Raw genomic sequence first — 15,564 nt, 5'->3', positions numbered from 1 at the left:
TGAGTTTGAGCAAACTCTGGGAGATAGTGATGGGCCGGGAAGCCTGATGTGCTGCAGTCCATGGGGTCGCAAAGAGTCGGACATGACTTAGCGGGTGAACAACAGCAGAGAGTGTAGTTTCTCTTCTGTCATGGGGGTCTCAGCCGAGGTAACACAGGTGGGTATTTCTTTGAGAGTGTGTCTACGGTAGATTCGTTTCCGATGCTAACTTTTTTTTTTCCAATGAGCTATAGTTAAGAGTAAAGAGTTAGATAATGATTCGAATTTACTGCTTTTCCTTTCATTACTTAAACCTTGTCCTCCCCTCCAGCATGAAACTTACCAGAAGAGCTTCATGTTTGCATGACAGGTATGGATTCTTTTTTTTTTTAAGATTTTTTTTTGGAAGTGTACTATTTTTAGATTCTTTGTTGAATTTATTACAATATTGCTTCTGTTTTATATTTTGGTTTTCTGGCCGTGAGGCATATGGGATCCTAGCTTCCTCCCAGACCAGGGATCGAACACCCACCCCCTGTACTGGAAGGCAAAGTCTTAACCACTGGACCACCAGGGAAGTCCCCAGGTATGGATTCTTATGGAAGAGACAGTATTTCTCGTTACATTTCAGCTTTCTCTTAAAAGTGGTGAACACAGGAAGAATCCATCTCCTCCCTTGCCCTGAGGTGGGGCCAGTGACTGCATTCTGGTTGACGATAGAAAAATATAATAATATGGGTGACTCCCAGGCCTGGTACCCAAGGCCTTTTGAATGACCTCCCTTTCTTTCCCTCTCTTCCCTATAGCTGGCTGGATACAGAGGATCAGGCAGAGGACTCCAAGTGGAAGGAGACTAAGGTCTTGAGACCATTACCAGGAAGGCCCCTGCCACACATCGAATAGGACATTATTGAGATCTAAATCTCTCATTTCATTTTAGCTGCCAAGAGTGGGAGTTATTTGTTAACAGCACTTAGCTATTATTGACCAATAAGGTTCCGAGCCTAGTTCTACACCTAATTATAAGATCCTGGGCAATTCCTTTACTTTTTCTGAGCTTTCTCATCTGTATGAAGCTTTGCTGGCAGCCTCTGCAGTCAGCAGAGCAGAGCTTAGCATGCCATCTTCCCAGGAAGCAGCGCACCGGCCTGAACCTGCTCACCCACCTGCTGCCTGCTCACTGTGCTTCCAACCGATCCAGTGGTCTTGATCCCACCTCAGGGCATTTGCACTCGCTGTTCCTTCTGCTTGGGTCACTTTTCTCCCAGATTCTATGGCTTTCCTCCTTCTCATCATTCAGGGCTAATCTTCAGCAGCATATCCTCAGAGATGCCTTCCCTGGTGCCTTCAGTTCAAAGAACATGCTTGACCTCCAATTCTTTTTTTTTTTTTGGCCACAGCATGTGGGATCTTAGTTCCCCGACCAGGGATCAGACCTGTGTCCCCTGCATTGGAAAAGCAGTGTCTTAACCACTGGACTGCCAGGGAAGTCCATGATCTTCAATTCTTTATCACAATTGTCCTACATAATTTTTTTCTCATTGCCTCTACCCCTCTCTGAAAGCAGTGTTTCATGCTTAGTCATGTCTGATTCTTCTCGACCCCAGGGACTGTAGCCCACTAGGCTCCTCTGTCCATGGGTTTCTCCAGGCAAGAATACTGGAGTGGGCTGCCATTTCCTACTCCAGAGGATCTTCCCAACCCAGAGATCAAACTTGGCATCTCTTGCGTTTCCTGCATTGGCAGGTGGGTTCTTTACCACTAGTGCCACCAGGAGGGCTTCCCTGATAGTTCAGTTGGTAAAGAATCTGCCTGCAATGCAGGAGGTCCTGGTTTGATTGCTTTGTTGGGAAGATCCACTGGAGAAGAGATAGGCTGCCCACTCCAGTATTCTTGGGCTTCCCTGGTGGCTCAGCTGGTAAAGAATCTGCCTACAATGCAGGAGACTTGGGTTTGATCCCTGGACTGGGAAGATCCCCTGGGGAAGGGAAAGGCTACCCACTCCAGTATTCTGGCCTGGAGAATTCCATGGACTGTACAGTCCATGGCGTCACAAAGAGTCTGACATGACTGAGCAGATTTCACTTTCACCTCACTTTCACTTTTCAGTGCCACCAGGGAAGCCCCTAAATACTCTGAAAGCAGAGTATTATGTATTGGTTTATAGGAATATTATCCATTAAAATTATCCTGTACCAGGCACTATGACAGGCGCTGTATAAGCAGCAGCTCTTTATGCGGATCCCACTGTACTGAGTCTCTGTTTACAGGTCTCTCTTTTCACAGTCCATTGTGAGCCTCTGAAGGTCAAGGACAAGGTCTTACTTATATTCACTTTCCAATAAACCATGTACGTAAGAGACGACGAAGAAATGTCTGTGACGGGAGAGAAACTCAGATCGTGTCCTCGATCTAGAGCATCCAGAGACCAACGAAACCATCCTTGTTCTAAAAAAAATTAAACCTTTTTATTAGCATATTTATTTTATATATAAAAGAAATACAAAAAAAGAAACACAAAGAAAATGCGTTTATGGCAACTCGGGCTTGTCGGCGCCTTCGGCTGGGGCTCCCGGCTCGGGCCCGCTGGGCGTCAGCAAAGTCCGCCGGTTGTAGTGGCCCTTGATAATGCCCGTGTTGTTGTTCTCGTTCAGCAGCTGCTTCTGCCTCTGCCTGTTGAGGGACTGGACGAGGCCCAGGACGACGGCGGCCAAGGAGTACTGACCGGGCAGTCTCCTGGGGGGCAGGATGAAGGGGTTGGGCTGGACTCTTCCCAGGAGAAAGTACGTTTTGATTTTCCCTTCCTGTTCGCTGATGCCCTTCACATAGATCTCCCCTCGGTAGTCAAAGGCAAAGCCCTGGTCCTTCAGGATGAGGTAGGTCTCCTCCGGGACCTGGATCCTGCCGCTGACCCCTGTGCTGTCCATCCGACTCGCCAGGTTCACGGTTTTGCCCCAAATGTCGTACTGTGGTTTCTTAGCGCCGATGACACCGGCTACCACTGAGCCGTGGCTGATGCCTGTGAGGGAAGCAAAGGAGCAAGAGATGAGAGAAGAGGGAGGTCTCGGAGGGAGCTGCCTCCGCCCGGGAGCGTGTGTGTGCTCAGCCATGTCCGACCCTGCGACCCCATGGACTGTGGCCCACCAGGCTCCTCTGTCCATGGGATACTCCAGGCAAGAATACTGGAGTGGGTTGCCATGCCCTCCTCAAGGGGATCTTCCTGACCCAGAATCAAACCCACATCTTCTGTGGCTCCTTCATTGGGAGGCAGAGTCTTTACCACTGGGCCACCTATTTTTATCTCATCTTACTACTATGAGGTAACAATATAAAACCCAGTTTATACAGGATAAAGCTGACTCTCAGAGAGTTTTGTTTTTGTTTTCTAATTTTGGGACACACCTCGAGGCATTTGGAATCTTAGTTCCCTGACAGGGGATTGAACCTGTGCCCCCTGCAGTGGAAGTATGGAGTCTTATCCACTGGACCACCAGAGCAGGGCAGTCCCAGAGGATTAAAAAGACTTGCCCAAGTCATAGAGCTGGTTACAGCAGACCCGAAACACAAACTGAGGTGCCCAATCCCATTGGGAACATAATTTTCCAAATTCCAAACTATGCCTCCAGGGTAAAGTACAGGTTGGCCTTAATCTCAGCAACATCTCCTGAAATTACAGAGCCTTTGCTCAGGGTTATAGTTGTTTTTATTTCTGGTTCGATCATGTATTCAGTGATTTCAGAAAGGACATGTAGGGCCCTTGAAAGATGTGGAAACAAGCCCTGAACATCCCATCCATCGATCAAAACATAAAATATCACTGCTTTATTCCAGTGAACAAAGGGAGTCCTTGGATCTGACAAGTCAGGCATGGCTATTACTCGACCTTTTATACTTGAAAGCTACTAAAGCAGAACCAAGAAAGTAAAATGGCACACCAGCCAGAGGGTATCTCAGACACGAGGACTGCAAGAACATTTGTTTTTAGATTGCACACTGGCCCCCAGAAGGTCACTGATCTCAGTAAGGAAATCCTGGATCGGCTGCTGGAGGACCATTTGGCTGTGCGATTTGAGGCTAGCTGCTCCCCTTCTCTGGGCCTGAGTTTACCCATCTATACAGTGTGAATGGGACTAAGCACCGGGCTTTCAGATTGGGCGTCCCAGGTGGCTCAGATAGTAAATCTGCCTGCAATGCAGGAGACCCAGGTTCAATCCCTGGGTTGAGAAGATCATCTGGAGAAGGGCATGGCAACCCACTCCAGTATTCTTGCCTGGAGAATCCCATGGACAGAGGAGCCTGGTGGGCTACAGTCCATGGGGCGCAAAGAGTCGGACACAACTGAGAGACTAACATGTTCACTTTTAGGCTGTGCTTTAGGAGCACCCGCCCACCCCCCGCTGCCCCCCAGGCTTAGTAGAGATGCTGAAAAAATTAACAAGTTATACAAATTGTAAATGACTATTATCACATCACTGTGAGTATTGTGTTGTTGTTTTGCACAAGGGTGTCCCAAAGCCCAAAAGATGCTGGGCTGTGTGGCTGAGTGAAGAACTCTAATGCTATCTGCCTGTCCCTGGCTCAGTTCAGCATCTGACATCCTCAGGAACAGAATCCTGGCTTTTGGCTCAAGGCAAATACCCAGAAGAACCACAGGGCAACGCGTTGACCCCTAGCATCAGGTGAGACAGAGGGAAATGATTGACAGTCAGCTTTCTCTCTACCCAAGGCCTTGCATGGGTGGGATTCCAGATAAGCTGGAGGAAGGAGGAGCTGTGGTGTATCAAATTCTTGGTATTTCTGCACACAGGCCAGAATCCTTCCCCTGCTTCCAGCATCTTGAGCAAGAAGAAGCCCAGATGGGCCTGTCCTTGGCCAGGTCACACTGGTTCTGCTGTATTCTTGCGGGAAAAAGTGCCTCTGGCTTGGTGCCCAGGGCACAGGAGGGCTCAATGGAGTGAGGCCAGCCAGCCTTCCAGCTGCTACTCACCAATCCGGAGCTCGAAATTGTTGAAGGAATGCTTGTTGATCTCCTGGATGCTTTCAGTCAGGGCGAGGGAGAAGTCGGCCAGGGCGCACAAATGCCCCCACTTATCCTCGCATTGCTGCAGCAAACGCGAGAGAAGACGTCACTGAAGGGGCAAACAGGATCATTTCTGCTGCAGGGGTCTGGTCTGTGTCCTAACCTAACTCCACCCACACCCCCCTTCAAGGGAAGTACAGGTTGTGAGCTGCGCAGCCATCAGTGTCCAGACTCACAGGGTGCCAGGAGATTTGCTCCAGAGAGTGTCGTATGTGTGACTCTCAGATTCCATTCCCTACCCTTAGCCTTGTCTGTTCAGGCTGATGCTGCTCACAGGTGTGTGTGTGTGTGTGTGTGTGTGTGTGTGTGTGTGTACCCGCCTATGTTCATATGTATGATATTTCCAATCTAGGAGCCGTGTTTCTCTCCTTTAAGCACTCACATAGACATTTGCTTTCTGAGCCTCAGTTTCCTCTTCTCTAGAGTGGGGATAAACAAGTTGGCCTGCTCACCTCCTGGGGACCGAATGACAGTGTATATGTGAAAGAAATTCTGTGTCTCTCTACAGCAGAGGTTTGCAATCAGTAAAGAGCCAGATAGAAAGTATTTTAGGTTTTGTGGGCCATGTGGTCTTTGTCATGACTACCCAACACTGCCATTTTGGCCAGAAAGGAGCCACAGACAAAATAGAAATGAATGCGTGTGGCTGTGTTCCAATAAAACTTTATCTATGAACACAGGTGGTGGGCTGGATTTGGCCTGGAGGATGTCTCTGGGGATCCCTGCAGTAGACTGAGGCACACACGTACCCAGTGACCATCAAGGGTTTCTTCTCAGGTAGTCTTGCAACACTTCTAGGTTTTTAGTTGGAAAGTGAGCAAAGAAGGATGATAAGGGACGAGGATTCCTGTCCCTGGTAGTTCACATCCATATCCAGAAAGCATTTACTGAGGACCTACCATGGGCAGGGCTTTGTGCGGAGAGCATGACTCTATCCCAGGTCAATTCATCCACTGACCTTGGGGGGTAGATGTTGGTTTTCCCACTTAACACTAGTCCCTGGCACACAATCACCTCTCAAAAGAGTGAAAGTATTAATACTGGAGCCTGGGAGCCACGACTACTGAGCCCACGTGCCCTCGAGCCCGAGCTCCACAAGAAGAAAAGCCACCGTAATGAGAAGCCCCACCCACAGAGAAGCCCCCACCCACACAAGGAGAGAAAGCCCGCGTGCTGCAGCGAAGACCCAGTGCAGCCAAATGAGAAGCCCCCACCCACACAAGGAGAGAAAGCCCGCGTGCTGCAGCGAACACCCAGTGCAGCCAAAAAACAAATTCCTAAAAAATGTTTTAAAGTCTGACTTGCAATTTTTAAACACTGGAGCTATTATTATCATTACTTTAGGAGGAGAAAACAAAAATTAGAGGAAGAAAACAGGCTAGGATCAGGGGTTTAGCAACACCTGCAACTGAGTCATAATCGGTATTTCTTGGTCCTGATTTTGCACATCAAGTGAACAGTGAGTCTCAGAGTGAAGCCTAAAGGCTTCTCAACCATAAAGAAGCATCGTTTCACCCGGTGGATCCTGCTTACATGGGGAACAAATACATCACACACCTGGAAGGTCCACTTATCAGAGTTTCTCCCTACCAGTCACCAAGTCTCCTGGCGCTGACAGCCCACCACTCTCGCACCTTCAGCGACATGACCACAGTGAGGTCCCTGCCGGAGGGTGTGGTCGAGTCCAGAGCATTCCGTTACCTGCTTTTCAGGTGACAGGCCTGACACGGCCATGTAGGTACTACCAATGGTCTTAATCTTTTCAATGTCTTGAAACCGGTCTTCACCGAGCAGCTGAAACAGACCCAGACAACAATGTCAGTCCTGGTCCCTGTGCTTCCAGCAGCCTGGGGCTCCTGGAAACAGACCCCTGGCGCACCGTGGGGACCACCTCGGGCTGGGTTAGCATCCTTGGGGTAACCACTTTCCTCTCTCGGAATCAAACATCCAGGCCATCAACATATGTTTATTGATCACATGCTAAGTGTTAGGTGCCCAGACGGGTGTGACCAGATACTCTAAGGACTAGATCAGTTCCAATGAGTCTCTGAAAGAAACAAATCTATCTTATTAGATTTAAGAATAAAGGGCAAATATTCCAAAATTGATCAACACCTCCTTTTGGCTTTACTGTCAGCATGTATTTAAAATCTTAGCACTTCCTGTCGGCACCTGGTCTAAGGCACCATTAGTCTGTACCTGGTTTGTTACTGCTGTTTAGTTGCCAAGTCATATGCGACCCCAGGGACTGTAGCCCATCAGGCTCCTCTGTCCATGGGATTCTCCAGGCAAGGATACTGGAGTGGGTTGCCATGCCCTCCTCCAGGGGATCTTCCTGACCCAGGGATCAAACCTGTGTCTCCTGCACTGCAGGTGGATTCTTTACCACTGAGCCACCAGGGAAACCCTTATACTTGGTTACTGTATTGCAGTAACTTCACTTCTTGAGCTAAAGTTAAGTCACTATTCTGAGATCCTGCAAACTGTGCCCAGGGCAGAAAGTAGCTGGAGCGGTGTCTGTTCTCAGCCCTGTTTAATGTCTGACGTTTATCCTCAGATGCCACTGAGCAGGCTTGGTCTCTTAGCAGCCTTTTGACTATTAATATTTTAGCTCGGAGATTTTGGCATGTTTTTGGTTGCCCACCTCCCTCCCTCTGCCTCCTTACAATTGCATTTCCCCAGATTCCTGCAGGAGCGGGAGCTTCCTTCCTCTCTTCTCTTAGGAACTACTTGCATGCATGCCTGCTAAGTTGCTTCAGTCGTGTCCAACTCTTTGTGACCCAATGTACTGTAACCCACCAGGTTCCTCTCTCCATGGGATTCTCCAGGCAAGAATACTGGAGTGGGTTGCCATACCCTCCTCCAGGGGATCTTCCTGATCCAGCGATTGAACCCGTGTCTCTTATGTCTCCTGCATTGGTAGGCGGGTTCTTTACCACTAGAGCCACCTGAGAAACCCTCGGAACCATTTGGCTTAAGGCCAATTTCTGGTCCAGGCGTCCCCTCTTCAGAAGTTGATTAGGAGGCTTCACTGCTTCATTTTCATTTCATATCCACTATGCAGCTAAGAGTATCGGGAGCCACAATGGGGTTCCTTATCAGTGCCTTTATCAGTTCTCTGTGAGGAGCACCGAGCTGTGAGGAACTCTTCGGCCTTTGATGAGGCAGAGGCTGGGGATGAGAAGTCCTGCCATTGGGTTATCACAAACCCAGTCCTGGAGCGTGTGCTCCAGGTAACGTTCTGCCTTCCTCTGAGCCAGGTTCCTGTGGCAATTACATCAGCAAGAAGAGCAACCCAGTTACTGAAGGGTTATCTGGCTGGAGCTCAATCAAGGCAGAATCTAGAGGGTCTCTTTGGACCCAAGAAAGAAGGCAATCTGACTTGCACTGTTGGTAATAACGGTAAAATATTATCTTTAGTTTTAGGATCCCCAAGGTTCACATTTCTCTCTAGGAGATGAGGCTGGTCTCTCCAATGTGTATCTTCACTGCTTTCTATGTCCTTTAGATAACAATATATTATCTTCTTCATCCAAGCAGAGTCTATATGCAATCTGACAAATCTCCAAACTTTCCAATTACTGTTATAAACACCATGTACTTTGTCCACCTATCTACTGCACTTCATTTTTGTTGCCTTGCAGAAGTTCATTATATATTTGTCACATTAATAATTTCTTGTTATAGCATATAGGCTATAACACAAATAAATAAGTTATTCTGTGAAAAAAAAAATTCCAGATGATCCAAGGACCCATGCAAGGAAGGCTGATGGTGCCTGATGGTTGGCAAGCCAGGGAGTCTTATTTTTCCTTCCTGTTGACTACATTCTCTTCTTTCTTCCTTCTCCTCTGTGGCTTCTCTTCTTCCTCACCTTTCCCCCTCTTCTTTTTCTTCCACTCTCTCATCTCAGCTTCTCCTCTTTCTTCTCTTTCACCTTCTCTTCAAATCTCCTTCTTCCTCCTGCTGCTCCTGAGCTAAAACCCCTCAGAAGGACCAATTCCTTCTCTTAGTCTTTCCAGCTTTCCTCCTCAATCCTCCATCTCTACCAACAGAGATGCTGTCTTCCACCTCTGTTTATTGGGAAGACCGGCAAAGAGGAGCCGCCAAGGGATTTTAGGCTTCAAAGGAACGTGATGAAATAGTCTTGCTTTTGGTGGTTGCTGACAGTCAGATGCATCTGTGTGAATGATAGGGTGACTGTAGTCATTCGGATGAGAAACAATATGGCCTAAAGCAGGACAAGGGCCACTTTGCTGGTGAGATGGTGCAGGGCGTATCCAAGCTATTAAGAAGCAGGACTGCACAGGACATTCTAGATGGATGGTGGGGATTACGGGAGAGAGCTTTGTTTAGGGGGATGGGGTAGATGCTGTTGATACCAGCTCAGCTCTCTTATGGGCTCATTCTCCTGAGTACTCTCAGGGCTGGCTGCTAACAGTGCACTATTACACCAATTTTGGGGAATAGCCCTGAGAGCCCTCTTCTTGGCAATGCCTGGAAGATCACACACCCCCACCGGGGTGGCCCATGGCCAATGGCTGACCTAGACAGGTGGACAAAACCCTTGCGTCAAGGTGGACCTTAATTTAAAGCCCTGAGCTCCCTGGGGGATCAGGCTGAGGAGGCTGGACTTCAGCTAAACCCACAATTTTGCCTGGCTTCTTCCTTGACATCTTTTCAATTACTCAGAAACTTCCCATCTCGGATTTAGGCATGTGGATGGACATGGATGTCCTACATCAAGCTGGGGGGTGGTAAGGAGGAAAAGACCCCCTCCTGCAAAGCCCATTAATGTAAATAAAGTGCAGCATGAGTGTTTCCTCCATTCCTGGAAACTGGAAGAAGAAAGTACCATCTGGGGTGTGTTTATATTTTGTGGAGGTCTGTGATCAAATGCTAATTGATGGTTTTATCTTTGGCAGTTTGAGCAGATGGGGAAACGGCCCCGTCTCTGTGATGTCAGGGCCTTGTAGTGCTGGCCTCCAGTCAAGTCCTGGTTTTGCCGTTTGCTGGTCGCGTGACACTGGATTAAATTCCTAGCCTCACTGAAGCTCACATTCCTGGTCCTCCAGGAGAAACAACCGCCTTTATCTCATGTGATAATGAAATTAGCTGACACATGTCTGTGCCCATAACGCAGTCTGGAATTCTGTAAGTGCAGACATTGGTTACGAGGAACAGCACAATGCTACGACAGCAAGGATGCTTATTTGCGACTGTAAGTTTCTGAGGCTCCCATTTACCTCATCGAAGTCAGCAATGATCTCATTCAGTAGGCGGAGGCACTCCACTCCTTGGTTGTTCATTTCGGTCTGAGAGTAAAAGTCTGCAAACCCCGGGATGGAGGCAAACATCACCCCGACGGCGTCATAGGATTGAGAATACAGCTCCTGGACAGAGAGACACACAGAAGGAAGCAGAAACAGTCCTCAGAGGTGAAGTTCTGCGGTGATGCTCCCTATGTATGCGCACCTGCAGCCATGCACAGGTGCCCAGAGAGGACAGAGAGCGGGACCCTGACACCATCTCACCACAGCATTGTCACCAAGAGGGCTGGGACCATTGAAAACTCATGGTCAATTTCGCTGACTTGAGCTTAACTGAAGCCTAAAAATTGACATAAAATGAGTATGATGATATAATATGCCATGTAAATGGGCATGAATGACAAATGCTTACTAAAAAACTGATTTTAATGATTAAACATTCACAATCTTCTTTTTTTTTTTTTTTGCTTTTTGTGTTGAATTTGTTTCCAAAACATTTTAATGTTATTCTAAGACCAATTGATAATTTTAAATGGCAAAGCTATGGCTGATTCATGTTGACGTATGGCAAAGAGCTAGCACAATATTGTAATTACCTTCCAATTAAAATAAATTTTAAAAAATAAATAATTTTTGCATGCTATTGTAAAAATACATTGTACTAATAGCCTGTATGAGGATTAAAAAAAAAAACTATGATGAGAAAAATAAAATTTGTAAATCCATGGTCTCCAGCCTCAGCTGGGCCCAGATTTCTGCCTGCACCTCACTTTGCCCTTGGTCAGCTTCCTTTACTGCTATTCTCAGTGGCCCTTCTCAGCTCTAATCGCTCTCCTTACCTTTACTCTCCACTTGATTCTTCTCAGTAGATGGTCTTATCTGATATGCTATTGAAAACACTGAGGCTCTCACTTTCCTTACTCATACAATCATCTCTTTCATTGTATTTTCATCTCTTCGGCTTCAGCTCCAGACAATGCATCTTCCCTTCTCCTGCTGAATATCACTGCTTCTTCCTCATCTCTGGATACCCCTCTCACTTCTTCAACTTCGTCCTCCTATAGTGATCCCTTCTTTTTTCTTCTTTCTTTCTCCTCTCCCCCTCCACTTTCTCTAAGTGCCTCCGATAAGAAAAACTGCAAGGTGCTCTGGACACTGAAAACACTTGCAACTAACCATCTCCACCCTAACTTCTCAAACTAGCTGCCTCTAGTGCCTATGTCCATTCACATGAAATGAATCTAGGGAAGGTCAGATTGCCAGCCAAAATGAGGACATCACTATACCAATCTCTGTCCAAGGCTTCCTGGGCATCCCTGGGAACTGGTGTGATGATCACACCCAAGTTCATAGGTCTCTCGACTTCTCTGTGCTAGTTATATCACATCTATTTTCCTTGTGTCTGGCCCCTTCAAGGATTTTTTTTGGGGGGGAGCTTATCTACTATCTTCAATGTTGGTGATTGTTGTTACGGTTCTGTCCTTGACCCCCTACAGGGTTCACAGTTTCCATACTCACCTGGGCCATCTTGTTCACTCTCAACCTTTCACCAACATTCGCATGTGAGTCTCTAGAATCCCATATCCAAGTCAGTTCTCCTTGGGCTTCAGGCTTCTCTGTTTCATGCTGGGTCGCCTTCACACTCCTCAAATTATAAGTGCTGCACCTGACTGCATGTCCTCCCTACCTACACCTGCTCCTGTTTCTTCATCCTCTGACTTGGTTGGTGGCACCAGCATGGACAAGTCGTCAAAGTTAGAGACCCTCAGAGTCATCCTTGACCTTTTCTTCCCATCATATTCAGATCCAATAAATTGCCAAGTCCAGGTGGGTTTCTTTTTGCCTCCAACATATTTTTTCTAATCCTCTCACTATTCCTTTCTATAGAAAGGAAAACAGGTCCTTCCTGTTTTCCTCCTTGACTATTTTTTAACACTTTTTTTTAAAGATTTTTTTTTAATACGGTCCGAGCTATAAGGTGTTGTTTGTTTGTTTTGCCTGCACTGTGCGGCATGTGGGACCTTAGTTCCCTGACCAGGGATTGAACCCACAACTTCTGCAATGGAAGGCAAAGTCTTAACCATTGGACCACTATGGAAGTCCCTTCCTTGACTGTTAATTAAAATGAGAACCTCCTCCTGGGTCCAGAACTGGTCTTATCTCATTCAAAGGCATCTTCCATATGGCAACCAGAGTGATATTTCAAAGATACAATACTGACCATGCCCTTCCCATTCTTAAAACCCTCCAACTGCCCTCAGGACAAAGTTGAAACACAGGAGCATGACCTATATTCACATATTCCTGCCCTCGCCTCCGCCTATCTCTTCCGCTTCATGGGCTGCAGTTCCCTGTGTTGAACCTTGTGTTCCAGAAACAGCGAAGCATCTGTACTCCTGTATGCCCACGACAGCGGATGCAGTAGGCACCTGGTCCGCATTCTCTCTTCCCAGGTTCTGCAGTCAGCCAGCCCTTGAGTTTCTTTGCATGGAGTTTTTCTCTGGCCACTAGAGGGCACTCTGCCCATGTGAGCTGTAGGCTAAAATCTCCAGGAAACTAATGCCCGCCCCCTCCACTCCCTGCCCCCAGCAAGAAGCTGCTCTTAACAGATTCCGGATGGAGTCCTCCTCGCCCTCACCATTTGGGCCGCAGAACGTTGAGGCGCGCTTTCTACGCCACTTCCCAGGTTCTCCGGTGAGATTCAGCTCCAGCCACCCACAGAGCTAACCAGGCTGACAACGCCTCAAGATTGGATTCCGGTCCTTTCCCTACCTTCCTTCTTCCTCTCCCGTCTACCTGGGTGGGTTTCCTGGGACAACCTCCAAGCAAGATACTTACTTGCACGCGAACCCTTGTCTTAAGGAATGCTTCTGGAAGAAGCCAAAGACACATCCTCTTCAATGCTTTCATTTTTACTGTCTGTCCTTTGATAGAATATGTCCTTCCTTCCCTGCAATGAGCCTCCCTAACCAGGCTAACTCTAGTTTTCTGCCTTCACTACCCACCTAGGTATCATATCTTCCTGCAAAACTTCCCGGATTCACCGATAGGGGTGGGAGGCTGACTCGGGCCGCGCGGGCACCCGGGTCACTATACACCGGAGTCCTTGCCTTGTGCATCGTCTTAATGTCCCTCTCTTCCTTTACCTGTGGACTCCGCAAGGGCAGGGACTCCACGCCATTCATCTCAACGTGTTCAAATCATCCAGTTAGTAGTTTTTGGATGCCTGCCCTGTCATACATGCCCTGTACAGGGCCTAAAGTGAAAGTGAAGTCGCTCAGTTGTGTCTGACTCTTTGCGGCCCCATGGACTGTACCAGGCTCCTCCGTCCATGGGATTTTTCCAAGCAAGAATACTGGAGTGGATTGCCATTTCCTTCTCCAGGAGATCTTCCCAATCTCCAGGAGTCACTTCAGTCGTGTCCGACTCTGTGCGACCCCATAGACAGCAGCCCACCAGGCTCCCCCGTCCCTGGGATTCTCCAGGCAAGAACACTGGAGTGGGTTGCCTGTGTAGGAAATGTTAAAGCTTTACAAAGCACTTCCGGATAGAATCCGATGCTTTAATTCTTGCACTAGTCCTGTGAGAAGTAGGTACAGTTTTTATACCCATTATACAGATAAGGAAAATGAGACATGGATGACTTAAGACATTGGGATCATGCAGCTGGCAGCAGAAGAGCCAGAGTTAAAGACGTCCAGGGTCTTTCCCACTCAGCACACCTGAACTTGCCTTCTCTACCTTTTATGCCCTTGGTCTGAGAAAGAGGTTGTCCCTGATTCATGATCAGTTGACTTGAGCTTTCAGAGTGGGTACATCTGAATGGATGGTTTTGCTAACCTTCATTCAAAAGTGCAGAGGTGGTTGGTGACCAGCTGGATTGGGTTGGATTGGGGGGCAGTGCAGATGGTAGCCAAGTTGCATAGCCATGGTACACAGCTTTCTGAGGCTGGGTCATTCACCTTGGCCTTGAACAATGGAGCGATACCGGCGGAGAAGCCTGACTGCTTTATGGGTCGGAGAACCTGCATAAGCAAACCTACGGAACCGCATCCTCTGAATGGCTGCGATTCGGAGAGAAAGAAAATCTCTGTTTGCTCAATTACCTGTTGCATTAGTTTGCTCAAGCTGCTGTAACAAAGTGCTACAGCCCCAGTGGCTTAAACTACAGAAGTTTACCTTCTCACAGTGCTGGAGGCTAGAAGCTTAAGGTCAAGGTGTTGGCTGGGTTGGTTCATTCTGAGGCTGCTCTCTATTGGCTTACAGATGGCTTCTTCTCCCGGGGTCTTCACAAGAGGTCTGTTACATGTGTGTCTGTGCCCTAATTTCCTCCTCTTATAAAGACACCAGGCACAGTAGATGAGAACCCTACCCTCTCCCTTTAAAGACCCCATCTCCAAACACAGTCACATTCTGTGATCCTAGCGGGTAGCAAGGGGTTCTGCACTACTGGGCTGGCCAAGGGGAAGGACAGAACTTCTTTGTCTTGGGCACAAACAGGTCCCAGAGGAAATAAGACAGACTGAGGGACTCATGAACCGTTAGCACAGCAGTCCAATGACTCTGGTCTCCCCAGTCACGTCCACTAGGGCGGGTAAGATGGGCTAGGTGATGATGAGACCCCCTCCGTAGCACTGCCCCAGAGGGTGGAAGGTGTCACAGGAAGCTCTTTCCTCAGTGGGCCAAGTTGGGAACACGTGAAGAGAGGAGACGATGAGCCTACAGATGTAGTCCTGTGGCCTCGGCCAGGGAGACCAGTTCCCCGCTTCAGGTCCCTCGGGGGTAGAGGAGACGCTCATGTCTGCTCTGCTGCTGCCCTGGCTTCCCCGAGATGCTCTGTGTGACATCCTTGATCCTCTGCTCCACGGTCGGCAGTGGCTGCCTTCTCCCGGTGGCCCGGCTCCTGTCAAGATGCCCTCTCCTAGCGCTGCAACTCTCGATGGTCCCAGGAACTGCTTTATCCGTTAACCCTTCGGGCCTGGGATGGTACCAGTTCCCAAGACTACTGACCCTATGAGGCTTTACCCACTTCTTTGTCCCTGTGGCTTCAACTAGGGACGCAACAGAAAAGAAAGGGCGCATTCAAATTAAGATAATTCAAGGAGGGTAATTTACAAAGGGCTTCCCAGGTGAATAGTAAACAACCCTCCTACCAATGCAGGAGATGTGGGTTCAACCCCTGGGTTGGGAAAATCCCCTGGAGGTGGGCATGGCAACCCACTCCAGTAATCTTGC

At 48.2% G+C, this 15,564-nt stretch overlaps 1 protein-coding gene across 3 annotated transcripts in view; it reads right to left on the bottom strand.

The window, feature by feature from the left end:
- Window positions 1-2,422: 2,422 nt before the first annotated feature.
- Window positions 2,423-15,564, bottom strand: part of ADCY8 (adenylate cyclase 8) — a 226,686-nt gene continuing 213,544 nt past the window's right edge. For all 3 annotated transcript variants that reach the window (XM_019974064.2, XM_019974066.2, XM_019974065.2), the window contains 4 exons: window positions 10,306-10,452; window positions 6,761-6,853; window positions 4,967-5,081; window positions 2,423-2,998 (listed from right to left, as the gene is read on the bottom strand). In XM_019974064.2, the coding sequence (XP_019829623.1) occupies window positions 2,511-2,998; window positions 4,967-5,081; window positions 6,761-6,853; window positions 10,306-10,452 (843 nt within the window). In that variant the 3' untranslated portion in view covers window positions 2,423-2,510. The remainder of the gene's footprint in view (window positions 2,999-4,966; window positions 5,082-6,760; window positions 6,854-10,305; window positions 10,453-15,564) is intronic.

Source organism: Bos indicus, chromosome 14, assembly GCF_029378745.1.
Source record: "Bos indicus isolate NIAB-ARS_2022 breed Sahiwal x Tharparkar chromosome 14, NIAB-ARS_B.indTharparkar_mat_pri_1.0, whole genome shotgun sequence".
In the NCBI taxonomy this organism is placed as follows: domain Eukaryota; kingdom Metazoa; phylum Chordata; class Mammalia; order Artiodactyla; family Bovidae; genus Bos; species Bos indicus.
The sequence above is the reverse complement of the archived record's forward strand: the minus strand, read 5'-3'. Positions and strand labels throughout refer to the sequence as shown.